Source organism: Ornithorhynchus anatinus, chromosome 11, assembly GCF_004115215.2.
Source record: "Ornithorhynchus anatinus isolate Pmale09 chromosome 11, mOrnAna1.pri.v4, whole genome shotgun sequence".
NCBI lineage: Eukaryota > Metazoa > Chordata > Mammalia > Monotremata > Ornithorhynchidae > Ornithorhynchus > Ornithorhynchus anatinus.
In genome coordinates this window covers 36,368,570-36,395,654 of record NC_041738.1, presented here as the reverse complement: position 1 = coordinate 36,395,654, position 27,085 = coordinate 36,368,570, and the positions used below count along the sequence as shown (strand labels likewise).

Here is a 27,085-nt window from a genome sequence, read left to right as displayed (position 1 = left end):
GAGGAGAGAAAATAGAGAAAGGAGAGGAGAAAGAGGGAAGAGAAAGGGAGAGGAGAGAAAATAGAGAGAGAAGGGAAAGAGAGAAAGAAGAGAAAGGAGAGCAGAGAGAAGAGAAAGGGAGAGGAGAGAAAATAGAGAAGGGAAAGAGAGAAAGAAGCAAAAGGAGAGCAGAGAGAAGAGAAAGGAGGAAGAGTAAGGGGAGAAGAGAGAAAAAGGAAAGAGAGAGAGAAAGAGCTAGCTGGCTGGCTGGGTCCAAGGCTGCTCCGGGCTTTGCTGGGCACAGTGCAGCTATTCAGAAGGAAAGAATCGCCCCATTCAGCGCGGGCGGGCGGCCGAGCGGAGAGAGGACAGTGCAGTGCCCTCTGCGGGGCTGAGCTCCGCCCGCCCCGCCACCGGCCGCCCCGCACGACCCCTGACCTCCCGTGGACTTCTGCCAGGCAGACCCAAAGGCCCAACGTCTTGACCCGTGGGCCTCGTGGCCGCGGCCCCCCAACTGAGAGATCCCACGGCCCATCCCGAGCCTGGGGGAACCGGCCCCTGCTTCATTCCCTGGCAGTCAGAGGCCGCGTCCACTCTACCTCAGGTCCCTGCAGAGGCCTTGCCGCTGCTCTGCCCCTATTGACCCTGGGAGCTCAGCTCCTGAATCTGGAGAGAAGCTGCAAAGACAAGACCACCTTCCCTCACCCCGTTCCCCAGCTAGGAAGTGCAGTAGCTGCAGGGTCCTCTGGAAACTCAGTATTAGAGGGTCTCACCACTTGGGGTCTTGCTCTCTGCTATTCCCTGTCACCCTCAAGCCTCTCTCTCCCCCAGGTTAGCCACTGGGCCAAAGCCCCTCTCTGTGGGGCCAGATGGGAACCGCATACTGCTTGGATCAACTGAGACAGATGGAAACCGGACCCAAGCTGCTCGATGGAAACAAGACCCAACCTGAAGAGCAGCTCACTGGGCTGAGACTTTGTTTTGTGGTGGGCATATTGTCTTTTGCTGTGACGGCCATCTCCTGCTGAGGTAAGCCCGGTCACCAGTCAATCAATCGGTCAATCTTCAACGGTATTTACTGAGCGTTTACTGGGTGCAGAACCCTGTATTAAAGTGCTTAGGCGTATACAGTGTAATAGAGTTGGTAGATGTGCTCCCTGCCCACAGTGAGCTTACAGCCCAGAGGGGGAGATAGACATTCAGATAAATAGATAATTTATAATATATAATTTAGGGATATTTACATAAGTGCTGTGACAAATATCAAATTCCCAAAGGTCACGGATCCGAGCGCATAAATGATGCAGAAGGGAGCGGGAACCGGGGAAAGGGGGACTTAGTCTGGGAAGGTCTCTTGGAGGAGGCATGGTCTTAATAAAGCTTTGACTGCCCAATCAAATTTAATGAGCATCTACTGTGTACTGAGCACTGTACTAAGCACTTGGGAGAGTATACTATAAGAATTGGTAGATATGTTCCCTGCCCACAATGAGCTTACAGTCTACCTTTGATGGGTTCCCCTGCCTCCTCTTCTGATGAGGCGCAGTCCTTTTCTTTTCTCCCCTCCAGAGGCCCAGACTGGGGGTTGCTTGACTCCATGCCGAGGTTCCCTCCCACCCGCCCTCGCAAACCGGATACTGGTGTTCATTGTGCTCTGTCACCCATGACTCTCTCAGCCCCGAGTACGGAGCAGTGCCTCGGCGGCTGAGAATCGCTCTCTCACCTGTCCTTCTGCATCCCTTTGCCCCTGGAGGGTCCCATTTTTCTTCCCCCTCTTCCAACCCCCAGGATTTTCCCATTCCCATGGGCTTCTCCTCTCTGCCTTGCTCAGTCGGCCTGTGGCCTGCAGTTACCTACTCCCCTCCGTCCCTCCCTCCGTCCCTCCTCCGTCCCCCCTCTGACCCTCCTATGTTTAATTCATGCGAGGGAAGGCAGGGCTCAAGCTTCCCAGGAAAGAACAAAACTCCCTTGGGGACTTGCCCACTCCCAGCTCAGTGCCGCTCTCCCACGACACCCGGCCTTCCCCGCAGAGGCTCTCCGGGTCAAGGAAAGCTGGGGGGAGTCGGATGCTTTAGCAGAAGCTGAGCCCCTCGCCCTGGCCCGAGAGCTCCGTGCATGAATCTGCCCCTCTGGAATGCGTTTGCAGGCCAATCAACAAGGCCCCGGTGCTCTCCGACGGACCTTTCTCCTAATCCTCCTGTGACTGGCGGCCTGGGTTGGCCCCTGCCCTTGCGGGGGGCGTGTAGGGAGAGAATAACCGGGATTCCGCAGGAGCTGTCTCGCTCTCGCCTCGTCGCCTTTCATGCCAAGCCCCCATCGGCGGAAGACTATTTGGACAAGCGCTATTACTCAGCAGCCTGCCCGCTTTTGTCTCTGCTGCCCGGCTGTGCTTGTCTGAAGTCTGAATAGGCTCAGGCCTCGGAACGAGTGAGGGACGAAGCGCGCAAGAGAGGCCGGAGATCCCTCGAGTCCAGGCTGTCCTCCAACCACCCGGCTTAGCCGGACCTATTTCACCTGCCTTCCAAGTTGCAGCCGTTCCTCATGCCTCGGGCACGGGGTTCTGCTCGCCAGCTCCTGCCATTTCTCCTTGGTCTTCTGGGCCTTGCTCTGGGGGAGAGCTGGCAGCAGGGGCAGTGGGACCACCGGGAGCACCGGGAGCACCGGGAGCAACAGTCCCTGCCGGCGCCTCTGCACCAAGGTAATGGACGAAGCGAGGGCCCCCGGGCCCCACCACCAGGGAAGGTCTAGCCGGTCTGGGTGGGACCTCAATGATTGGGGTGGGGGGCCAGGACAACTGTCTCCTGGGTCACCCGTGGGTCTCTAGCAATGCTTGTTCTCCTCCCTGGGAGACTGCACTGGGCCTGGAGACCACTGAAGGGGAGAATTCCCAGGGAGGGAGAGAAGGACCCAGCGAATCCCAGTCCAGAGAGATGGATGGAGGAGGGACGCTCTCCCTGAAGCTCAAAACACGTTTGGGAGGGAGGCAGAGCCAGAGTCAGATCCGGGAGGGCGAGGCAGGCTTCCACTCCCCGGCCCCGTCATCCCCTCTCTGGGGCCTAGCGCTGGGCCAGAGACTTGCCTGCCGCCCAACCAGCCCGGTGCTGGTGACCTGCTTGCTGCCCAGCCAGCCCCTTCACCGATGACATGCGTGCTGCCCAGTCAGCCCCTGGGGTAGTGCGATGGCCATGCTACCAGCCTTGGGAAAGGCCTGATGGGGGCTGGAAGGGGAAAACAAGGGGTGGGGTCAGTGTGTGGGCTCCCAAACTGGGAGTTAGCCATGGTTTCTGCAGCCCTCAGAAGTTTCCATTCACCGTTCCCTGGACCCGGCCCCGGCCCCGGCCCCGACCTGCTGGGGACCCTGAGCTGCCGGGGATCTCAACCGAGGAAGGCCATCTGGAGCCCCCTCCATCCTTCAGCCTTATTTTGTCCTCTTTCCACCGGGAAGCAGGTTGAATTGGGACTTAGGGGACAGACTAAGAGAATGGGCACTCTTTCTCTCTTTCTCTCCTCGTCCCTTTCTCCCGCTCCCTCTCCCCATTCTCCCTCTCTCTCTTTCTCTCCAGTTTCTAGGCCCCGGAGGTCCCTCCACAATATTCAGCCAGAGTTTCTCAGACCCCTGCCATCCCTTCCCCCTCCTCCACCCTCCTACGGCCTCTTTCACCTCACCCCTCCTATTCCCACCCTATCTGGCGGAGGCGGGGGCGATCACGTAGTCTCCATGGTCCCCAGCCCCCTCCCTTTCTGACTCTCTTTGTGTCCTGTTTCGAAAGAGAGTTCTGCCCCTCCATCCCCTCACGCCCCAGCAGTCACCATGGAGACTGCCCGGCTCCCCTCGCCTCCCGGAGACTCTGTCCCAGCTATCCCCTATCACCGGGCTCCGTGCTTTGGTTTCCCGCGGCATTCCTGATGATTTTCTTCTCGGACTCTCTCCGCCTCACCACCCGGTCATCCCTCTGCACTGTCCAGCTCTGGACCCGAAGGAAGCTTTCCTGCTGCTGTCCCTCCACAACAGACTGAGGAGTAAAGTCCGCCCACCGGCTGCCAACATGCAGAGAATGGTGAGTGCCCCAACCGGGCCCTGGACCTCACGTGGCTCCCCGCTGACTCTGAGGAGGCCCCGGGAAGGGCCCGGGGAGGATGATCGGGGCTGGGAAGTAGAAGACCCCTGGCTCTGGGAAGTGGGAAGGAGTCACTTGACTGGTGGAGAGAAGGCTGAAGGCAAATGCTATGAAGCCCTGAAGTCCATCCATTCAATCGATCATATTTATTGAGTGCTTACTGCGTGCAGAGCACTGTACTAAACGATTGGGAGAGTACAATATAACAAGAGACACCACATTCACAGAGGACAGAACTCGAGATGTCAACTGCACCTGTAGCAGGGGGAACTGGGGACCAGAGTTAATAATAATAACGATGGTATTAGAACAGTGCTTGGTGCATAGTAAGCGCTTAACAAAGCCCTGGGGGTTGCCGTTGGGTGCAGTTGCAGCTGCTAAGAGTTGCAACCGGGGGTTAGGATAGATTCCTATGGACGGTGTTGAGTGCTGGAGCCTGTTTCCGGGGGAGGGGGTGGGAGGTCTTCCTCTGGAAGAGGCTAGGAGAAAATAGGGTAACGGCACCCCTGCTTCCAACATTTGCTTAGGTTAGGTGCAGGCCGACCTGGACACAGTGGAATGAGTTAATTAACCCCTGGAGAACACAAACAACTGGAGGCCACTTGTGACCCCGGCTAGCCCCCTCTGGATCGTGCCTGGGTGGCACGGGGGTGGTGGGGTGAGGGACTGCCGCCGTGGAGTCTGCTAGCTCTATAATACTCTCCCAAGAGCTTAGTACACGGCTCTGCACAGAGTAAGCACTCCATAAATACCAGTGATTGATGGAATGGTGGTCCAGGTGACAGTCAGGATTCCCAGCTCCTTGAGGCCCAGCAAAGGGTGGGAAGATCAAACAAGGCCAGCAGAGGAGGCAGGGAAGGCAGACCTCGGCTCCTCAGGTGGCACTGATGCCCGGTCTGGCCGGCCCTGGGTCATTCTCTGAGGAATGGCTGAGCCCCCTCTCTCTCTCTTTCTCTCTCTCTCTCCCTCTCCCCCAGCCAAGCCCCGACACCGCCGGGACCTCAAGGGACTGGCCGTGGGGAGTGAGCAGGGAGTTGACTCCCTCATGACCATTCTGCTGTCTGCTCTCATTTAGCAAATCCCCCTTTTCCCCAGCAGCCCTGCCTCTCTGAGGATTGTCCCCAAAGCTGGGGGAGGCTGGCACAGAGCCTGGGATTCTGGGCATGCTGAGGGGGTGTCGTCCTGGATTACACTCCTCTGCTTCCTGGCCTGGGCACTGGTGCTGGTGTGGGAGAAGCCCTCAGGGCCAGGCAGGACTGCGCCTGAGTATTCCTGAGCCTCCTCCAGCCCTGACTCCATTCCCGAATCTCGGCCATCTCTCGCCTTCAGGGTCAGTGTCCTGGGGAGGGCCCAGACCCCGGGGTGGGGGGTTGGGAGGAGGTCATACTGTCCCAGTAGGGGGGCAGGCTTCCTCCTCCTCCGCTCTGCCCCAGAGACCAATCAACAGCTTGTTCAGGGCCCACCCCACATGGGCACAGACCTGGGAATCAGGAGGTCATGGTTTCTAATCCCACCTCCGCCACTTGTCTGCTCTGTGACCTTGGGCAAGTCACTTTACTTCTCTGTGCCTCATTTACCTCATCTATAAAACGGGGATTGAGACTGTGAACCCCACGTGGGGCGGGGACTGTGTCCAACCCGATTTGCTTGTAACCCAGGGCTTAGTACAATGCCTGGCACAGAGTAAGAGCAAATACCACAGTCATTATTGTTATTACTATATTACCCCCCTCCATAACCACCCCCTACTAGAATTTCCAAAAAGTCTTGTTTAAAGCTCCCACATTTCTGGCCCTCGAGGGCTCCTTTCCAAAAGCTGACTGGTGGCTCTATCCTTACAGGTGCCACCTCCCTGCACCGTCAGGCATCACAGTTCAGCAGAGAGGTGCTGGGCTAGAGGAGGAACAGGGCCGGGGACTCAGGATCCTAAATCTGCCCCCCTAGCTGGCAGAGGGTGACAGAGGGAAAGGTCACTAGTGGACAAGCCAGCCTGCTTCTATCACAGGCCGGAGGGATGTCCTAATAGAGGGCCGATACTCTCTGCCGGACGTCTCCAAGTAAACTCTCCCTAAGGTCGAACTACGTGGCCTTTGAGGAGCCCCCTTGAGAAGTTGGCCAGCCCTGGCAGAGGACTGGATCCAGCTGCAGAGAGACTGAGAGCCTCAGAAAGGGAACCATAACCACGGCGCCTGTGTTGCCCAGTGGCCACCCTGGAGAGGAGTTGTATATTGTACTCTCCCAAGCTCTTAGTACAGTGCTCTGCACACAGTAAACGCTCAATAAATACGATCGAGTGAATGAATGAGTCCTCTCTCTGCCCAGCCTGGCTCCTGTGGCAAAGGGGTTGCCTCGGCAGAGGGTCTTGCCAAAAAGGCATATGGCACCCAAAAAGACCCGTCCTCCTCTGCCCCAGTAAGGGCGGCAGGGGAAGCGGAGACGGGGAACACGTCTAGGTGGGAATACTGGGGGTGGATGGCAGAAGCGAGGGGCCAGGCCAATGCCCTGGATGCCCCGGTTCAGTGCATCGCCTCCTTCGTGAGCAATGATTAACCAGGAGTTTGGGGCCCTGGTTCTGGAGGAGACTGAGCTGGGGCTGAGCTGAGGAGCCCTGAGCATGGCTGCATTCCCAGGGAATAATCAACCCCCTGGGCCTGCTGGCATAGCCAACTCTGCCCCCGCCCCGCAGCCAGGAGGAGACGGCCCATAAACCCGCAGCTGGGCAACGTGACCTTGACCGCCTCAAGGCCGTTTTCCCAGGATTCTGGTGAGGGCCAGGGTGAGGGCGGGGGAGAGATCAGCTCTGGGCACCCCAGAGTTCTCAATCTCTTTCCTGGCTCTCCCCCTCCTCCTTCCCAGGCCCAGTAGCCAGCATCACTGCCAGGGGCTCAGGGGCTGAAGGAGGATGCAAAGCCACCCCAGGGGCACGGGCACCTTCATTCATTCATTCAATCGTATTTATTAAGCGCTTACTGTGTGGGGAGCACTGTACTAATCGCTTGGGAAAGTACAATACGGCAGTAAAGAGTGACAATCCCCGGCCACAACGAGCTTACAGTCTAGAGAAGGGGAGACAGACATCCATACAAATCAATCAGATGACATATATACGTAAGTGCCGTGTGGCTGGGAGAGGGAGGAAGAGCAAAGGGAGCAAGTCATGGCTATGCGGAAGGGAGTGGGAGATGAGGAAAAGTGGGGCTTAATCTGGGAAAGCCTCTTGGAGGAGATGGGCCTTCAGTAAGGCTTTGAAGACGGGGAGAGTAACTGTATGGCGGATTTGAGGAGGGAGGGCGTTCCAGGCCTGGCAACTGCTCCCAAGGGGACTAGTGGTCTCCCTTAGGCTGGATGAGATGACGGGGGGGAAGGAGGGTAGCCAGGAACTCTAGGAATCCATCCCTGTTCCAACTTAAAAGCACCACCTTGCCTAGCACCCCTATCCCGGGACCCTCCACAGCCTCGAGATTGCCCCCAGACTACCTGGTTCAATGGGAAGGGGGCTCTCCCTAGACTCCCGTTCCTGCATCCCCTACCCAAAGATACGGATGGGCCAAGAGGGTCTGTCTCGGCTGCTTCTGCCTCAGTTGCCTTTTCCCAGCCCCCTGCCTGGGGAGGAGAGTTGACCGTGCTGGGGCGGTGCGGCCGAGGCGCCAGAAGAGGGCGCTCCGACCTTTTTGCGTAGGCCTCGGGCCGGGTTTCTGTAGCTTAGCGTTTAGCGGAATCCTTGCTTATCTCCCAAGGTCTTGGGCCAGATGCCCGCAGTTTGGCGTTAACTGGGTGGTCTCTGGCCGCGGGGGGGAAGGGTGGGATGGTGGGACGACTCTGGGGTGGAGGGGCCAGGACCCTGCTCTCTCGAAAGAAGCAGAGTGGCTCAGTGGAAAGAGCACAGGCTTGGGAGTCAGAGGTCATGGGTTCCAATCCCGGCTCTGCCACTTGTCAGCTTGGTGACTGTGGGCGAGTCACTTCACTTCTCTGGGCCTCAGTGACCTCATCTGGAAAATGAGGATGAAGACTGTGAGCCTCACGTGGGACAACCTGATCACCCTGTATCTCCCCCAGCGCTTAGTACAGTACTCTGCATATATTAAGCACTTCACAAATACCAACATTATTATTTAGTCGTGTTGCTGCCCTGCTTCTTCCACCCCATCCCACTCCCTGTTCCACTAGTAGGGTCAAAATCCATGCCAGGTGGATTTGCAAAAGAGAATCGTCACTTTGTAAAGCCTCCTGTAAATAACATTTCACTGCGCTGTTTGAACTCCAAGTGCTGTGCTAACCTCCAGGGAAGGTACATTATAGACAGAGTTCCCGTCCCACATGGGGCTCACAATCGAAGAGGGAGTGAGAACCGCGAATTTTATCCCCATTTTACAGACGAGCTAACGAAGGCACAGAGAAATTAAATGAGAAGAGGGGATTAGAGCCAGGATTAGATCCCGGTCCTGTGTCTCTCAGACCTGTGCCCCTTCCACTAGGTAATGCTGCTTCTTTATAAATTGGTCAGTTTGGCCTGAAATAATAATAACGGAGGTATAATGACGGTTACTCTAGGTCTAGCCCTGTACTAAATACTGGGATAGTTACAAGATAAGCAGGTTGATACAGTTCTGGTCCTACAAGGGGCTCACAGTGTAAGTTGGAGGGAGAACAGGTATTGAATTCCCAGTTTACAAATGAGGAAACTGAGGCCCAAAGAAATTATGTTACTTGCGCAGTCATACAGCAGGCAATTGGTGATCCCTTTTGAGAGAGTGGGCCTTATTGTCACGCTACCCAGAGAGAGCAGCCTCCCAGGGGCTGCACTGGCTCAGGTGGACTGGCCTTTTCACCGTTCCTCTGCCAGACCCTTGCTGTGTGACCCTGGGAAATCGTTGCCCCTCTCTGAGCTTCTGCCTCTTCACAATTGGGTGGAATAAAACCTGTCCCTCCTTCCCTCAGGGGGTGAAGCCTGATGCTATGTGCTCCTCCCAGCTGCCCTCCCACTGGCTGGTTGCCTTCCAGATATGGGAACAAAACCACTAAGTGCAAGAAAGTATCGGTGGCTACCCAATTCACAAGCTCTATAATGGTATTTATTTAGCCCTTACCGTTTGCGAAGCACTGTATTAGGCACTTGGGAGTGTAACATACAACAGAGTTGGTAGATTCATTCATTCATTCAATTGTATTTATTGAGCACTTACTGTGTGCAGAGCACTGAATTAAGCGTTTGGGAGAGTACAATATAACAGACACATTCCCTTCCCGCATGCGATCTCCGCCCACAAAGAGCTTAGAGTCTTCAGAGGAAGCTTCATAATAATAATGATGATGATGGTGGTATTTGTTAAATGCTTATTATGTGCCAGGCACTGAACTAAGCGCTGGGGTGGATACAAGCAAATTGGGTTGGACACAATCCCTGTCCCACGGGGGGCTCTCAGTCTCAATCCCCATTTTACAGATGAGGCGACTGAGGCACAGAGAAGTAAAGCGACTTGCCCAAGATCACACAGCAGACAGGTAGTGAAGCTGGGATTACAGTCTATAGTCTGGAGTCCATAAAACCAACTACTTTCCTCAAGTTCCTGAGCCGTTTAGGACTGCACCCGGGTTCTTCCATTGGTCTGGCAGGAGTCGCCATCGTGCTTTGGGAATACTTCTAGGAGAAGAATAGACAGTTTTTCCACTTCTAGCTCAGAGGGATGAAGTCAAAACCGATTTAAAGCATTTGGGGGAGGGAGACGTAACACCGGGGGCCAGTGTAGAGTGCGTAGGATGATCCTACGCGGGTTGGGCTGCTCTGGGCTGGAGAGAGAGAGCCCTCCCGCCCATTCTGATGTCTGTCTCTGGGGATACCACCCGGGGCGGGGTGCCCGCCGTCTGATCGTGCCATTTCCCCCTTGGCAGGACTGGAGTGACAAACTAGCCCACCTGGCCCAGGAGCGGGCGGCCAGCTGTGAGCCCGAGGTCCTGCCCCCGGCCCCACCTCAAGCCCTGCAGCTCGGCTGGAACGTGCAGCTCCTGCCCTTGGGCGCTGCCTCCTTCATGGATGTGGTGATGCTGTGGTTCGGAGAGGGGCGGCTGTACAGCCACTCCACGGCCCAGTGTGCCAACAATGCCACCTGCAGCCACTACACCCAGGTCAGTGCCGGCGCCCGGGGAGGGACTCGGCCGGGGATGCCCTGACGGGAGGCCCGGAGCCGGCTGGGAGCGGGGAGCCAGAACCCTACCTTGGGCGTCTGCCCTGTTGGAAACTAGGGGGGACTGACTTTCTCAATAACTGGCTTGGCCTTCCCTTCCTCCTCTTCCTCCATCTCCTTCTCCTCTTTCCTTTTCCTCAAGCCTTGCAGCTCTGGCATGACCCCCGTCCATTCCTTCGTTCTTTTGTCCAATCTTCTGTCTCACTCCTTCCGCCCTTCCTGGTTTAACGTTATTATTATGCTCTTATTTCTCAGCCTTTATTTCCCATCTTTACACAATAATAATTTTGGTATTTAAGTACTTACTGTGTTCTAACTGCTGGGGTAGGGACAAGTTCATCAGGTTGGACACAGTCCCTTTCCCATGTGGGGCTCACGGCCTAAGTGGGAGGGAGAACAGGTATGGAATCTACATTTTAAAGATGAGTCTGAGGTACAGAGAAGTGAAGTGACTTGCAAAAGGTCACACGGCAACAATGAAGGCATTAAACAAGTAATCACCGTTTACCGAAGTTAAAATCTCCTGGTTTCAGGACGATTACTCGGAAGTCTCCCTTCCTGGGCAGAGGCCAATATGTTAATGAATCCCCAGGTCCCAGAGGTCTTTAACTCCCGAATGAGGAATCACCCTCACTGTCGAGATGAGAATTGACTTCACTGGGCTTCCTTCTCCATGTTTGGGCGTCTCCACAGGACTAGCATCCATATTTCTTCTCCCTGTGTTTGTTCTGTGAAGGAAACAGCATTATCAATAGGTCCCATTGTTTTCTTCCGTTAATCAAACAGCAGAATGTTAGGACTGTTGGCCAGAATTTGTTAGAGCTGTTATCTCCGCTCTGCCCCAGTGTAGCTTAGAGCAACTATTTTCTAATCCTCCCTAGGCTCCTTTGTATAACGTGGTTTCAATCTGTGTGTGATCACTGTTACCGAGGATGGAGTCGGGACCTTTATTCGTGCCCCTGGGGAGGGTGCCAGGTGCTGGCGTAGACAGGCAGCCTGGGCCCCGGGAACATCCCGGTCTTCTTACCAAATTCCCTCACCTTGAAACTCCAGGGAGAGGGGCTTTTCTCCCTTCCGGTCCTCCGTGCTGTAGCCTAGGTCTGGCCCTGCTTCATTGGCTCCTCTGCCTCCTCTGTGTCCAGAGGGCATCTCTGTAGGGCTTTGAGAGGGCGGGGGGCGGGGGGTGGTCCTGGGGCAGCAGCCCTAAGGGCATGCCAGTGGGCAGTGACCTTGGGGCCTGGCCCCCCTCTTTCTACTATAGCTGGTGTGGGCCACCTCGAGCCAGCTGGGCTGCGGGCGTCACAAGTGTGCTGAGGGTTCCAGGGAGATGGACCTGTTTGTCTGCGCCTATTTCCCTGGGTGAGGTTCCCCCCCGCCGGTGAGGTGCCCCTGGGTGAGGTCCCCAGCTCCCAGACCCAATGTCCATTTTGCTGAGAGCTTGGCCATCTCTGGACTGGGAAGAAGTGGAGAGTGAGTGGGATTGGGGGGCTGCCCCAAACTCTGGGAGTAGCCCCCAATCCTCCCCTAAGGACACTGCTTGGGGAGACCAGTTCAACTGCTCCCCAGCTTCCCTGAAACTACAGGCCCCGATCCCAGCAGCCCTAAGATTAAGTGGCCCTGGTCCATTTCCTAAGCCTGATGATGGCCAAAAGTGAGTGGGGGGTGAAGGGGTGAGAGAGGACACCTTCGTTGCCTGGGTCCGTACCCCACGTACCTCGGAGAACGGGCTGAGAAACAGACGCTCAGAAGAAACAGAGCCCCAGAAGTGGCTGCAAGGCTGGGAAAAGGGGAGGAAGAGCTTTTCGCTGAACCTCCATGGGGTTCAGGGAACTTGGCATAGAAGCTAGAAGGGAAGGATAACTTATTGGGGCTGGGGAGAGCATCCCTAAAGGATGTGGCAGGGAGATCCCAGTGGCCATTGCACAAAGAAGAAGGAAGGGAGGAGGAAAAGGGAAAGGCCCCCCGAGACTTTGATTTGCTTCCCCAGAGGCAACTGGAAGATGAACGGGAATACCATTGTCCCCTACAAGAAAGGGGCCTGGTGCTCTCTCTGCACTGCGGGGGTCTCCGGCTGCTTCAAGTCCTGGGATCATGGCGGCGGGCTCTGTGGTGAGTGTGTCCCGCCTGTATCGCCCTCCTCCTGGATCACCAGTGTGGGAGACGGGCGGAGGGGCCGCGGCAAAATACCTGCCGGGTTGGGGTCGCGCCCACCCAGGTGTCCTGCTCCCCCCGGCCCCCTCTCATCCAGAGGTGCCCAGGAACCCCTGCCGCGTGAGCTGCCGGAACGGTGGACACCTCAACGTGACCACCTGCCACTGTGCCTGCCCCCCAGGCTACACTGGCAGGTACTGCCAAGGTGAGGAGTGGGTGTGGTGGATGGGTACCTAGATGTGGGGCCCCATCTAGGATATCCACGGTCCGTCTAGGTGGCACGGGAGCCATATTTCCAAACGCCTTCGGGTTGGGCAGCCCAAATGAGTGAACTACACCTGTGTGGCTGTGATGTAGACTAATAGCTAGATGTGGGGCACAATCTAGGATATCCATGGTCTCAGGTGGCATGGGAGCCATATTCCAAGGGCCTTTGGTTTGGGCAGCCCAAGCGAATGAACTACACCCATGTGGCTGTGATGTGGACAAGGCAAGTGCTGTCATTGGGGACGGGGATACTCATGTGTGGGCAGATAGTCCCAACCCAGGCCTAGGCATGCATCCGCGAACTCCAGAGGGGCAAGGCGGGTGTGCCAATGGCAGGAGGCAGCAAGGAAGGCTGACGGTCTGGGGGGCGTGGGCGGGGATGTTGCAGTGCGGTGCAGTGTGCGGTGCCAACACGGGAGCTTCCGGGAGGAGGAATGCTCCTGCCTCTGCGACGTTGGCTACGGTGGAGCCGAGTGTGCAAGTGAGTCCGACCGGAGCCACCTCCCTCCCCTGCCTCACTAAGCCTCCCCCAGAGCTCTGGCCCCAAAGATCCCACCTCCCTCAGCCCGGTCCAAAGAGGGGCTGACTCTGGGCTGGGAAGGGGTGGGGGTGTGGGGGGGGGGGGGAATAGCCCCACGGCACTGGCTGCCTTGTGGGGTGCGAAAGAGCGAGTCCTGGACCCTGGCCCTCTCTCAGCCAGCCGCTCTGCAGTGCTAATCCTGGGAACCGTCTGCCCCTTTGCCTTCCAGTCAGGGTGCCATTTCCCTTTCACGCCTGCGACCTGCAGATAGACGGGGACTGTTTCATGGTCTCCTCTGAAGCGGACACTTACTACGGAGCCAAGAGTAAATGCCAGGTGAAGGGCCCGGGCCAGCTGCCCCCCCAGGGGGGACTTCTGAGGGAGAGTGGGACTGGCCCTCGGGGTCAAGGCCAGCCGAGGGAGCTCGCTCAGCCCGGAAGGACAGGGTAGCCCGTGTCTGTCGGTCAAGTCCCTGGGAGAGGATTATGGGCCATGCGGGACGGGGGCTGAGGACGGTGTGGAGTGGGCATCATCTGGGATTCCTGAAGCTATAATTCCTGAGTTGCAGTTGCTGTGGCACTGAGACAGGGGACTGACCCACCCCTCTGGGTGAAAAGAGTGGGGTTTGTGACGAGGTAACACAGTGGGAGGGAGAGGGAGCCGACGCCTCCTCCCATGAAGGACAGAGCCAGGGATCTTAGGGTCGCTATTTGTGTGGCAGATCGTGCCTGGCGGCCACCCTGAGTGGAAGGGGGTGGAAGGGAAGGGCTTCCTGTCCCTGGAGTCTAGGTCAAAACAGGCTCTAGTGCTGAGCTCAATTGGAACATCACAACCATGGTCTTTCCAGTCACCACATGCTCATAGGCGAACTTCACTGCTCACGGGGTCTTTCAATACAAAGGACAAATCTCCGTAGTGTCAAGCTCCTAGCTCTGCCCTGGGCTGTCTTAGCCTCCACTTTCCAGGGTTCCTTCTGAGGTCTCTCCCTGGTCTTCCCAGGGAGATATTTTTCCTTTTGAGAGCGTAAAGCCTTCAAGATGGGCTAGGCCAGTCTGACCAGCTCCGGCCGGGGCCCGGGGGCGGGGAGATCGTGGAGGATAAGAAGGGGCAGAGCAGGTCAGAGTCTGACAGCTGGCTGAGAGCTGGCCCTGGCATGGCCGGGCCCCTCGGTTCCAGGGGAAGGGAGCTGTGCTAGCTCAGATCAGGAATCAGAAAGTGCAGGACATCCTCGCCTTCTACCTGGGCCGCCTGGAAACGACGAACGAGGTGACAGACACCGACTTTGAGACCAGGAACTTCTGGATCGGTGAGGAGCACTCCCCTAATCCCTCGGGGTGCCAGAAAGAGGCACCCCGCTCCGGGGCAGGGTGGGGGATTGAGGGATTGGGAGAAGAGTAGGCTGTGGTAGGCAAGAAGAGCCTCTGAGAGGCCAAGATTTTAGGAGGCTGCCTGGTGGTGCGGCTAATGATCTCCAAGAGGGCTGGGGCCATGAGAAAGCAGTTGGCCAACTGGGGCGAGGGGTGCCCCGAGGAGGGTTCTGGAGCCAGTGGAAACCAGGGTAGACTTGGAGACCAGCAGAGCTGATTTGAAGGCCCCCCAGGTGGGGAGGACAGGCTCCATGACCCCACAGTGAAAGACGGGGTGAGGAGGAGGGGGAGGATTGGGGACTGAGGGGGAGGGAGGGAGCCAGAGAATCACCAATGCTCCCTCGGCTGGCTCAGGCCTCACCTACAAGACCTCCAAGGATTCATTTCGCTGGGACACCGGAGAGCCGTTTACCTTTGCCAGCTTTGCGTTTGGGCAGCCAGACAACCAGGGGTGAGTGACTGGGGAGGAAAAGCGGGGGTCCCTCCTGCTCCCGCCGGAGACCAGCGGGTGGCCCTGCCCTTTGATTTGGTTGGTGTTTCCCCCGAGCCCAGCCCAAGTCACCCCGTAGGAGGCGAGTCTCCAATCTCTCTACGCTGGGCCGCAGGTTCGGGAACTGCGTGGAACTGCAGGCATCAGCTGCCTTCGACTGGAACGACCAACGCTGCAAAACTCGCAACCGCTACATCTGTCAGTTTGGTGAGCTGCTCCGCTTCCCCCTTTGCTCCTCTCCCACCCTTCCCCTCAGCTCCCAGAGCCTGCCCCTCTTCACCTCAAGGCTGGGCCCACCCAAGGCCAAGTAGTCCCACCAGATGGGAAAGAAGAGCAGACAGGCGGCCCCCAGGTTCCCCTGGGTCCGGCCGCCCAGCCTGGGACTTCCACTGGCCACGGGTCCTCTAGTAGGACTGCAGGATGTGGGATGTTCAGCCAATCCCAGTGGGTTTCCTAGGACTGGTAGCCCAGACTCAGGCTGCCTCTGCCCAGCTTTCCTAGTGGCTCCCCCATCTCCCGTTAGGACTCAGGTCATACGTTGGCTTCTTCGGTGATCCGCCTCCTCCATGTTTCCCCTTGCTGGACCTCTCAGGGAACTCTCCCTTCTCTCCCCAATCCTCGCCCCTTCACTGAGCCCTCCCTAGCAGCCCATGGACAGCAGGGGAGTGGGGGGGCGGATCAGGGAGGGGGAGTGGGGACAGGGGACTGGCCAATGGTGAGGCTCGGCCTTGGGATCTTTTGCAGCTGAAGAGCATATCTCCCGGTGGGACCCAGAGCCCTGAGAGAGTCCGGCGCCACCCAAGCATCCCCCAACATTTCCTTCGCTTCCCCAGCCTCAACCAAGCCATTCCAGGAGGCACAGGAAGAAGGGCCATGGACATTCTCGAGAGAGGAAGCTGCTTCCCCCTAGGACCTGCTGTGCTCTCCTGGCTGTCCCAGATTCCCATCCCCGTGGCCGAGGGTTGGGTCGAGGGAGAGGGTGAAGCCACCCAGGAGATCCGCTGGACCCCAGACCAAGGAAGGGATGAGAGAGGGACCTCAGGTGGGTGAGCTAAGGGGCTAGGGCTCCGCTGGACCATTTGCACTGATTTTTTTTTAAATGGTATTTGTTAAGTGCTTACTATGTGCCAGCCACTAATATTAAGCCCTGCTGTAGATACAAAATAATCAGATTGGCCACGGCCCACATGGGGCTCACAGTCTTAATCCCCATTTTACAGATGAAGTAACTGAGGCACAGAGAAGTGAAGCGCCTTGCCCAAGAACATTCAGTAGATAGATGGCTGGGCCAGGATTAGAACCCAGGCAGGCCTGTGCTCTTTCCACTAGACCACACTGCTACTCTAGTGATTGCCAAGAACCCCAGGCAGAGAACATGTGGGGGTTGGATCTTTCCCTCAGTGCTCTTTGCTGCCCATCCTCGTTGTCCTCTCAGCTCTGGGCAGGAGGAAGAACCGACCTCCTTGTCAACTTATAACCGGCAAGGCTCTCCCTGGCCAAGGACAGGGTTGGCCACTGGGCCTATCCTGGGGACCAGAGCACAGTCAGTTCCCTAGAACGTGTTCTGGCAAGACCCCGCTTGGAGGAAAATGCAGGTTTAGGGTGCACCCCTTGACCGAGATGTGCATCCATCACCCGTATCGTGTTCTAACCAGACAGACGTCCCCTAATTGCCCCCGGCACTCAGTCCAAAACCCACACCCTGGAAAAGGTCCCTGGCTTCAAGGCAGAGGGAGGGCCCCGATGCTTCTGCTGCCCTGCTTCCGTGGGGGGCTGCTTCTGCAAGTGAGTCTAGAGCCACCTCTGAGCAGGGAGCCTGACTAGCACAGCACTGAGCCACTAACATAGCAGAGCAGAGAACGTGGGCCCTGGAGGATGTGCCCTGTAGAGAATTAAACTCCTTTCTGTCTGAATCTGGGGTGACTCCGCTTCCTCTTCTCCCGGTTCCTCTGCCTTGGGTCTGGTTACCCAAACTATTCAGAATCCACACACTTCTCCTCCCGCATCCTTTAGCTCTCCCAGCTCCATGGACTCCTCTCTCCCTTTCTGCACAGATCTCTTACGGGGCTTGAGATCTCAAGGCAAAGAGCAGAGGAAGAAAGGCTGGAATGGAGGGAGGTGGCAGGGGTGTGGTCTCCCCCTCCTGCCAGCCTCGGGTCGGGGTAGCTCCCCTGGACTGCTCCCCTGGACTGCTGGCAGACATTTCACTGGGGTGAGCGGATGCCACCGAGCCAGGACGCACAGTGTCCAGTTCTGGAGGCCGCCTATGGACCGCGACAGGTCCCAGCCATTGTTGTGTTACCGTTAGAAGGAGCCGGAGGTGCTCTCTGAGCACTGCAGTGCACCCCTTTTTGTCAGGGGAAGAGAGGAAGGCAGAAGATGAAGAGGAATTTGTCCTTGCCTTGGGCTTGGGGAAACAGCGGTCTCCCACCTCTCAACAAGAGTGGTCCCGGTGAGCATCTCCTGTTCCCGCTTCACACCCTCAGATCACCTGCAGAAAGGGCCCTCTCCTCCCCCACTCCATGCTTACAGTCTCACGGTTGTCTGCGTGGGCTCAGCACCGAGGTTTCCTGCCCTTCTTTTTGCCCTAAACCCAAAGCGGCCGAGGTAGATGGCAGTGCCCAGCGTGAGTTACAGAGTCCCAGGACCGAAAGGGAAGGAGCAGCCCAAACCTCCCAACCAGGAGGCCAGTCGTCTCTCCCACCCCCTAGAGACCTCTGTCGAGGGTCTCGCAGCCCTTAGGAGTGGGACAGGGAAGACAAAATGGTCCTAGCTGTAATCCCAGTTGAGATTATTGGCAGGGTTATTTCAATCCATCAATCAATCATATTTTTTTGAGTGCTTACTGAGTGCAGAGAGCACTGAATTAAATGCTTGGGAGAGAACAGAGTCTGCAAATTCTATTATTATTGCACTCTCCCAATGAGGGGGGAAAGTAAGTGCTCAATAAATAGTAAGTAGGAAATAAGTAAATAGTAGTAAATAGTAGATAAGTAGTAATAATAGTAATAAGTAGTAAATAGTAAGTACTCGATAAATACCATTGATGATGACAATGATGATGATACTGAGTCAGTCAGCCAATCATATTTATTGAGTTCTTACTGTGTGCAGAGCCCTGAAGCTAGCGCTTGGAAGAGTATAACAATGTAACAGACACATTACCAGTCCACAATGAGTTTACAGTCTAGACTTGGCAAACATGTTCCCTGCCCACAAGGAGTCTAGAGGGGCAGACGGATATTAAAACAAAATGCAGATATGTACATAAGTGCTGGGAGTGATTATAAGTGCTTAAAATATAGAGAACTAAGTGCATAGGAGATGCAGAAGGGAGAGGGAGTAGGGGAAATGAGGGCTTAATCGGGGAAACCCTCTTGGAGGAGATGTGATTTTAATAAGGCTTTGAAAGAGGAGAGGGTGATAGTCCGTTAGATATGAAAGGAGAGGGAGTTCCAGGCCAGAGGGAAGATGCGGATGAGGGGTCAGCAGCGAGATAGACAAGACTGAAGTACAGTGTAGATTGGTGTTAGAGGACTGAAGTGAGCGTGCTGGCTTATAGTAGGAAATCAGTAAGGTGAGAAAGAAGGGGATGAGGTGATTGAATGCTTTAAATCCCAGAGTAAGGCTTTGTTACGGAGGTGGAGGGGTAACTATTGAGGAATGGGGAGACCTGGACTGAATTTTTTTGAAAAATGATCTGGGCAGCAGAGTGAAATATGGACTAGAGTGGGGAGGCGGGGAGGTCAACGAGGAGGCTAAATAGGATGGGTGCTTTGATCAGCATAGCAGCAGTTTGCATGAAGAGAGAAGGGAAGATTTTAGCAAATATTGTGAAGATAGATCTGACAGGATTTGGTGACATATTGAATCCGTGGGTTGAATGAGAGAGATGAGTCCAGTATAATGTCAGGGTTATGGGCGGGTGAGACAGAGAGGATGATGATGGGACAAATCAGGAGGAGGACAAGATTTGGATGGGAGATGAGGAATTCTGTTTTGGACATGTTAAACTATTTCACACTAAATAGCTTCAAGGCCTGAAACTCTGGGACTCCCAGAGGGCAGGGCCAGGAAGGATCTGCCCAGCCCAGCACCCGGAAGCCTCAGTAAACATGCCGTAATCTGGCCAAGCCCCCATTTCCCTAGGAAGGGTGTACCTCTCATTTCCCAAGCTCTCTGGCTCCCATGAACTCATCCTCACCGGATGGGAGTGGCAGCGGGGAAATGCCGGCACCCGGGATTGGGAGGGATCTGAGGGAGTTGGGGTTGGGCCAGATCCGGCCTCTAGCTCACCACCACACCACCATGGGGAAACAGGAGGAAGCAGAACCTGAGGATTTTCCAGCTACAGGGGGCTCTTCCACTCCAGCTCCTGTTCCCTGTCCCTCCCCCTGCCTGGATGTCCTCTCACTCTACCCCCTACCCACCTTCTACCAGGCCATTGCCTCACCAATATCCTAGCCTCCTCCTCTTTGCCATAAGCTCCACCCACCTCCACGCTCAGTCAATCAATCAAAGGTATTTATTCAGTACTGTGGAAAGAGCACTATCCCAAGTTTTTAGTTCAGTGATCCTGATCCTGCCGGAGAAGATGAGAGTCTTGGGTGCCGCTCCTACCCTGAAGCCTGGGTCGTCTGTCCTGAGGTCATCCATCCTGGGGGTGGGCAGGAAATAGATAATGACTAACCATGCTTGGGGGCTTTGGGAATGCCAGCCGCTGTGGGACTGAGGAAAGTGGCCGGTTCAGTGACTGGACTCAGGGGAGAATGACCACGGCTCCTTTCACCTCCTTGGTTTAGGGGTGAAGGAGCATCTCACCACCAGTCCCATCCCAGCCCCTTTCTCCCCAAGACTACCACTTTGGACCCTTAGGGTGCTTCTCCTCACCTGGGTAGGCCCCAGGGAACGAGGCTTTGGCTACCTTACCATATTGCCCCCACCTAATTTTAGGCCTAAAATTGCAAATGCCCTGTTCACCAAGTAGCCAGTGACTACTGCATATTTTGGTGTGGCTATCAGATTATGCAATACATTCTACCTTGTGCTGGACTCTGGGCATTCAGAGACGGTTGCAGTGACACATCCTAGTTCTAGAGAGCATTGTGTAGAGAGCAACCTATTAGGGTTTAAGGTCCGGGCCCCTGACTGGCCCAGGCAGCCATGGCTCTTGCTCCTTCTCCCTGTAGCCGATGCCGCTTTTCTTTATGGTATTTGTTAAGTGCTGACTATGTGCCAGGCACTGTTCCAAACACTGGGATAAATGCAAGTTAATCAGGTTGGACCCCGTCCATGTCCCACCTGGGGCTCACAGTCTTAATCCCCATTTTATAGATGAGGCACAGAGCCCAAGGTTATGCAGCTGACAAGGGGCGGAGCCGGGAACCCGGGTCCTTCTGATGTCCAGGCCCGTACTCTATCCGCTGGGCCATGCTGCTTCTCCGTCTTCTCACTTCAGTAGTCCTGGCTGGTTCTCTGCTCTGCAGGCCCTGGAGCGGGGGATAAGCCTGGAGTCAGGGGCGAGGTAGAGAAACTCTGGCCCCTGGAGTGACCTGTGGTCAGATGACCACCCAAGTCTTCCCCGGGGCTGCCTTCCCCGGGACAGACCTCTCTTCTGGAGGAGTGAGCACTTAGCCCCCCAGCTCTTCACCTCCAGCTCCCCCATCCCTGACCAAGTCAATCAGAGGATGTTTGCAGTTATCATTGCTTCTAGTCAGTGTTGCTGCTCCCCGTCCTTCCTTTCATTCAGCATTTTTCATGTTCAATTCAAATCTGGATGCAAAACCCTTCCCGAGATGGTCTCTGATGAAAAACAATGAGACCCAAATCGGGGAAAAGCCAGAATAAAGGAGACTCCGTTTAGCTCTTGCTCCTTCCTCAAAGCCCCCCCGGGGACCTTAGGCACCAAGACAGCACCAAGGAGAGCCTGCCCGACTCTTCCTCACTTGTTTCTTTGAAGCTGAGGCCTGAAGTTTCTCTCTTCTCTCCCATCTAGGGCACTGGGATTGCCCGAAACCACTTCTCCTCGTGCTGTCCCCCAGGGCCTGGCTCCCCTTCTCCCCAGGCTGCTCTTCCCAGTTCCAGATCTGCTTGCTGCTGCTACCTTAGGGAAAGCAGTAGCAGCCTTTCCTTCTAATAGGGCAGTGATCTCTCCTCTGAAGCCTCCATTACCTCTGCTGCCCGCTCGATAGTCTTCCCCCGCACCATTCAGGGCTCAGAAAAAGAAACTATTCCCTACTAGGGGCTGGTCAGGGACCCAGCTGACAATTCCCTCTTTTCAGTTGTATTTTACAAGCTTTGTTTCTGTACTTGCTCACGCATGCACACCCGTCACCCAGAGACAGGAATACAAGATGGCTGGCTCATTCCCGGCTGCTCGGACCGCGGGGTATGTAGGATTCACCAGTGGCTTCTCTGCCTCGGTCCCTCCAAATATTCCCGAGTCCCTGTCTCCTCTCTACCCAGAGTGTTCGCCGACCGTGTCTGACCACCTTCACGGCCGAAGTACCACCCCTTCTTTGCCCGCTGCTCCCTTTCTGGCCTTTCCCTTCACCGCTTTTAAGCAGTGGAGGCGGCAGGGACGGCCTGATAGGCCTGGGCTTGGCACGCCTCCACCCTTCGGGCCGTAGCTCTCTCCTGAGCAGCAGCAGCGTTGGCATTTGGGGATGGAGGAAGGAGGCCGACAGGCGAAACCTGTTTTTGCTCACTTCATACAGATGCCATCCTTTGAAATAATAGGTTTTTGGGACTGCTCCGGCCATTGTCCCAACACCCTCCTGACAGTCAAGGGCCTCATTTACCCCGCCTTCAGCGAGGCCTCAAGGTGCATTTCCAGTATCTGTAAAAGGACAGGTGATAAATCCTATTCCCCAAGATTATGGCGGCCCAGGAACCCTAGCTACCTTATTTCTTCTGGAAGCTCGGTGTGGATCAGGTGGAGACTGTGTCCAACCTGATTATCTTGTATCTACACCAGTGCTCAGTACAGTGCCAGTGACTGGCACATAGTGAGCACTTCACAAATACCACGGTTCTTATTACTGTTATTAGAAAGACCCCATCAGGCTTTATTTCCAAGAATCCCAGGCAGAGGATTTCTCCTGCGTCCTTTCAAGTTCAATTCAGCCTGTAGACTGTAAACTCCTTGTGGGCAGGATTACATCTACCCATTCCTACTGTACTTTCCCTAGCGCCTAATACAGTGCTTTGCACACTGTAAGTGCTAAATAAATACCATTATTGATTGATTGATCGACGAAGTCAGTAGATTCCAGGCTATGAGATCCTGGGAGACAGTGGCTCTCACAATGGGAGGGCGTCCCCCCCCTCGGTTTCTCCCCCAAGGGTTTCGGTGAAACTCCTGGCCCGGCCGGCTGATGGACAGCTCTCGGTATCACTCAGGAGATGACGGATGAAGATGAATGTGCAGGGTGAGAATGCCTGTTTCATACTTGCAAAGCTCCAGTAACTCTTAATTCCTTTTTCCACATCCTCCTTTTCCATTTGCTTTCTACATCTCAGTTTAATCTGATATTTTCTACCAGTGCCTGAACACACGAATATACCCAGGCTCAGGTGCCCAGAGACATACATGTGCTCTCTCACATACAGGACTGTAAGAACACAATAATGTATCCCGAGCCCAGAGACGCCATTCATTCATTCAATTTAATCATTTTTATTGGGCGCTTACTGTGTGCAGAACACTGTACTAAGCACTTGGGAGAGTACAATACAACAATAGACGGAAACATTCCCTGCCCACAACGAGCTTATAACATAATCATCATAATCAATGGTATTAAGCGCTTACTGTGTGCAGGGCACTGTACTAAGCACTTGGGAGAGTACAACAGAGTCAGTATCCACGTGGTCTCTTACACACAAGACTGCAGAAACACAAATACCTGCCTGGACACACATGCCTAAGAGAGAGGCTGCAGGTGTGCACCCAAAGACATTCAACAAGCGATACGGTGAAACATTCGGCAAGGGATACAGTCACACGGGGATACAGTTCTTCCATTCAGTAGTATTTATTGAGCGCTTACTATGTGCACAGCGCTGTACTAAACGCTTGGAACGTACGATTCAGCAACAGATAGAGACAATCCCTGCCCAACGACGGGCCCACAGTCTAAATGGCAGAGACAGCAAAGCAAAAGCGAACAAGACAAAAACAAGGCAACATGAAGATAAATAGAATCAGAGATATACACCTCATTAACAAATAGGGTAATAAATGATATATACAAATGAGCACGGTGCTGAGGGGAGGGGGATACATACAGTTATACTCGGATTATACAAGGTATATTATTCAAGGTATTTTATTGTACAAGGTAAGAATTGTATCAGAAAGGCCATGAGATAGGGACTTCTCCAGGGCAACTCCTCTGGCAGGCTGGGCTCATGGGATCTGCCTCAGTTACGGAGCTACATCTTCGGGTGCAATCGACTTTCTTTGGAATCAGGGAAGTGTCCTTTATGCCCAAGAAACGATGCAAAAGCAGCCCCCCTCACTTCCCCTCCCTCTCCTGGCATCTCAAGCTGCCCAAATCCAGGCCCCCGGCCAGTTCCTTTCCCACCGAGGCCTCCGAGAAGACGGGGAGAGGGGCTTTCCACTCCAAGCCAAGGAAGCCTTCTCCTCCTGAAATGTTTTCTCTGAACTAAATGGTTTTTTTAAATGGTATTTATGAATTGTGGTATTTTTTTTGTGGTATTTTTTAAGCGCTTACTTTGTGTCAGGCATTGTACTGAGCGCTGGAGAGGGGACAAGCAAATAGGGTCGGACACAGTCCCTGTCCCACGTGGGGCTCATAGTCTCAATCCCCATTTTACAGAGGAGGTAACTGAGGCCCAGAGAGGTGAAGTGACTTGTCCAAGATCAACAGCAGACAAGTGGCCAAGATTAGAACGCATGACCTGCTGACTCCCAGGCCCATGCTCTATCCCCTAAGCCTTACCATGTTCTAGACCCTGTTCTAAGCCTTGGGGGTGGCTCCAGGATAATCAGGTGGGACACAATCCCCGTCCACACAGAGTGAGGGAATGCGCCCGCTAATTTCTGTTGTCTCGTATTCCCTTAAGCGCTTAGTACAGGATAGAGCAAGGGCCTGGGAGTCAGAAGGTCATGGGTTCTAATCCCGACTCTGCCACTTGTCTGCTGTGTGACCCTGGGCAAGTCATTTCACTTCTCTGGGCCTCAGTTACTGTAAAATGGGGATTGAGGTGGTGAGCCCCACATGGGACAGGGACTGTGTCCAACCCGATTTGCTTGTCTCCACCCCAGTGCTTAGTACAGTGCCTGGCACACAGTAGTAATAATGATAATGACGGTATTTATGTGCTTACTATGTGCCAGGCACTGTACTAAGTGGTGGGGTAGATAGAAGGAGATCGGGTGGGGCTCACCGTCTTAATCCCCATTTTACAGATGAGGTAGCTGAGGCACAGAGAACTTAAGCCTGTAAACCCGCTGTGGGCAGGGATTGTCTCTATTGCTGTACTGTCCTTTCCAATAATGATGATGACATTTGTTAAGCGCTTACTATGTGCAAAGCACTGTTCTAAGGGCTAGGGAGGATACAAGGTGATCAGTTTGTCCCACATGGAGCGCACAGTCTTAACGCCCATTTTACAGATGAGGTGACTGAGGCCCAGTGAAGTTGTGACTTGCCCACAGTCACACAGCTGACAAGCAGCAGAGCTGGGATTTGAACCCATGATCTCTGACTCAGCCCGCGCTCTTTCCCCTGAGCCACACTGCTTCTCAAGCGCTTAGTACAGTGCTGCGCACAAAATAACTGCTCGATAAATACGACTAGGTGAATGAAGTGGCTTGCCCAAGGTCACAGAGCGGAGAAGCGGCGGGGGGCGGCATTAGAACCCACGCCCCCTGGCTCCCTCGCCTGGGTTCTTGCCGCCGAGCCGCGCTGCAGTTCCACTGTCGCTCGGGAAGCACTGTGGCTCAGTGGAAAGAGCCCGGGCCGGAGAGTCAGAGGTCGTGGGTTCTAATCCCGGCTCCGCCGCTTGTGAGCTGTGTGACTTTGGGCAGGTCACTTCACTTCTCTGGGCCTCAGATCCCTCATGGCTCAGTGGAAAGAGCCCGGGATGGGGAGTCCGAGGTCATGGGTTCTAATCCCGACTCTGCTGCTCGTCAGCTATGTGACTTTGGGCCGGTCACTTCACTTCTCTGGGCCTCGGTTCCCTCCTCTGTCAAATGGGGGTGAAGCCTGTCAGTACCAAGTGGGAGCCCCCGATGACCTGATATCCCCCCCAGGGCTTGGCACACAGTAAGCGCTTAACAAAGGCCATCCTGCCTCTGCCACTTGTCAGCTGGGTGACTGTGGGCAAGTCACTTAACTTCTCTGTGCCTCAGTTCCCTCATCTGTCAAATGGGGATGAAGCCTGGGAGTCTCACGTGGGACCACCTGATGACCCTGTATCTCCCCCAGAGCTTAGAACAGCGCTCTGCACATAGTAAGCGCTTAACAAATACCAACATTATTATTACAACTTCACTTCTTGGTGCCTCAGTTCCCTCATCTGTCAAATGGGGATGAAGCCTGGGAGCCCCACGTGGGACCACCTGATGACCCTGGATCTCCCCCAGCGCTTAGAACAGCGCTGTGCACATAGTCAGCGCTTCACAAATACCAACATTATTATTATCGTTATTACTACAGATAGAGAAGCAGCGTGGCTAAGTGGAAAGAGCCCGGGCTTGGGAGTCAGAGGTCATGGGTTTGAATCCCTTGGAGTCGGAGGTCATGGGTTCGACTCCCAACTCTGCCACTTGTCAGTTGTGTGACTGTGGGCAAGTCACTTCACGTCTCTGGGCCTCAGCGACCTCATCTGTCAAAGGGGGATGAAGCCTGGGAGGCTCCCGTGGGACCCCCTCATGACCCTGGGTCTCCCCCAGCGCTTCGAACAGTGCTCTGCACCTAGTAAGCGCTCAATAAATACTACTGAATCAATGAATGAATGAATCCCGGCTCTGCCACTGGTCAGCTGTGGGACCGTGGGCAAGTCACTTCACGTCTCTGGGCCTCAGCGACCTCATCTGTCAAAGGGGGATGAAGCCTGGGAGCCTCCCGTGGGACCCCCTCATGACCCTGGGTCTCCCCCAGCGCTTCGAACAGTGCTCTGCACCTAGTAAGCGCTCAATAAATACTACTGAATGAATGAATGAATGCCAGCTCTGCCACTCGTCAGCTGTGGGACCGTGGGCAAGTCACTTCACGTCTCTGGGCCTCAGCGACCTCATCTGTCAAAGGGGGATGAAGCCTGGGAGCCTCCCGTGGGACCCCCCTGATGACCCTGGGTCTCCCCCAGCGCTTCGAACAGTGCTCCGCACAGAGTCAGCGCCCAACAAATACCCACGTTATGACAGCGCCGTGCCCGTGGCCAGGGGCCGCCTCGGTTTGCCCGGCGCGCGCCCCCGCGCCCCCCCGGCCGCGCGCCCCCCCCGGCCGCGCGCTGACGTCAGCGGGGCCCCCCTCGCCCTTCCGCGCGCCGCCCGGGCCCGCGCCCCCTCCGCGCGCGGCCGCGGCGCTGCGCCTCATGTCTCCGCCCTGCCCCGCCGCCCTCCCCCGCGCCCACCGGGGAGATGGTACGTTCCAGTGGCCCGGCGCGCCGCCCCGCAGCGGGGGCTTGGGCGAGCCGCCGGCCCGCGGACCCCCCCGCCCCGCACAGCCGCCCCGCCCGCCCGCAGCCGCCGCCGGAGCCGCAGGAGCAGGAGCGGGCCTCGGGCCGCGCTGGCATCGGACCCCCCCGCGGGCTGGCATGACTCTCTTCGGCAGCGAGGAAGCCTGTCGGAGATGTAAGTGCCCGCCGGGCGCGCCCGGACGCACCACTCTGCCGGCCGGGGGGGGGAAGGGGAGGTGGATGTGCGGGTGCCGGCCCGCGCCCCCCGCCCCAGGCGCACGATGGGGTCGGCCCGGGGCTTTGTCCCCGACCGGGCCGCGCCTCTCGCCGGCCCCGGGGGCGCGCGCGCCCGCCTGACAAAG

General features: G+C 55.8%; 2 protein-coding genes across 6 annotated transcripts in view; both read left to right on the top strand.

The window, feature by feature from the left end:
* Window positions 1-803: 803 nt before the first annotated feature.
* Window positions 804-16,987, top strand: LOC100088631 (C-type lectin domain family 18 member A-like). Of its 2 annotated transcripts, XM_029075863.2 has the most exons (13): window positions 804-1,008; window positions 2,126-2,677; window positions 3,946-4,037; window positions 9,987-10,220; window positions 11,541-11,638; window positions 12,267-12,388; window positions 12,528-12,635; window positions 13,086-13,178; window positions 13,447-13,553; window positions 14,394-14,523; window positions 14,939-15,035; window positions 15,190-15,281; window positions 15,819-16,987. In XM_029075863.2, exons 2-13 carry the CDS (start codon window positions 2,521-2,523, stop codon window positions 15,854-15,856), a joined length of 1,368 nt encoding a protein of 455 aa, XP_028931696.1. In that variant the 5' UTR covers window positions 804-1,008; window positions 2,126-2,520; the 3' UTR covers window positions 15,857-16,987. The 2 variants fall into 2 exon arrangements, with proteins under 2 accessions (XP_028931696.1, XP_007662508.2); XM_007664318.4 differs by lacking the exon at window positions 804-1,008 and having other exon boundaries at window positions 1,951-2,677.
* A 9,642-nt stretch (window positions 16,988-26,629) lies between these two features.
* Window positions 26,630-27,085, top strand: part of LOC103165062 (RNA-binding Raly-like protein) — a 32,613-nt gene continuing 32,157 nt past the window's right edge. For all 4 annotated transcript variants that reach the window (XM_039913457.1, XM_029075362.2, XM_029075363.2 and 1 more), the window contains exon 1: window positions 26,630-26,898. In XM_039913457.1, coding sequence (XP_039769391.1) covers window positions 26,640-26,898 — 259 coding nt within the window. In that variant the 5' untranslated portion in view covers window positions 26,630-26,639. The remainder of the gene's footprint in view (window positions 26,899-27,085) is intronic.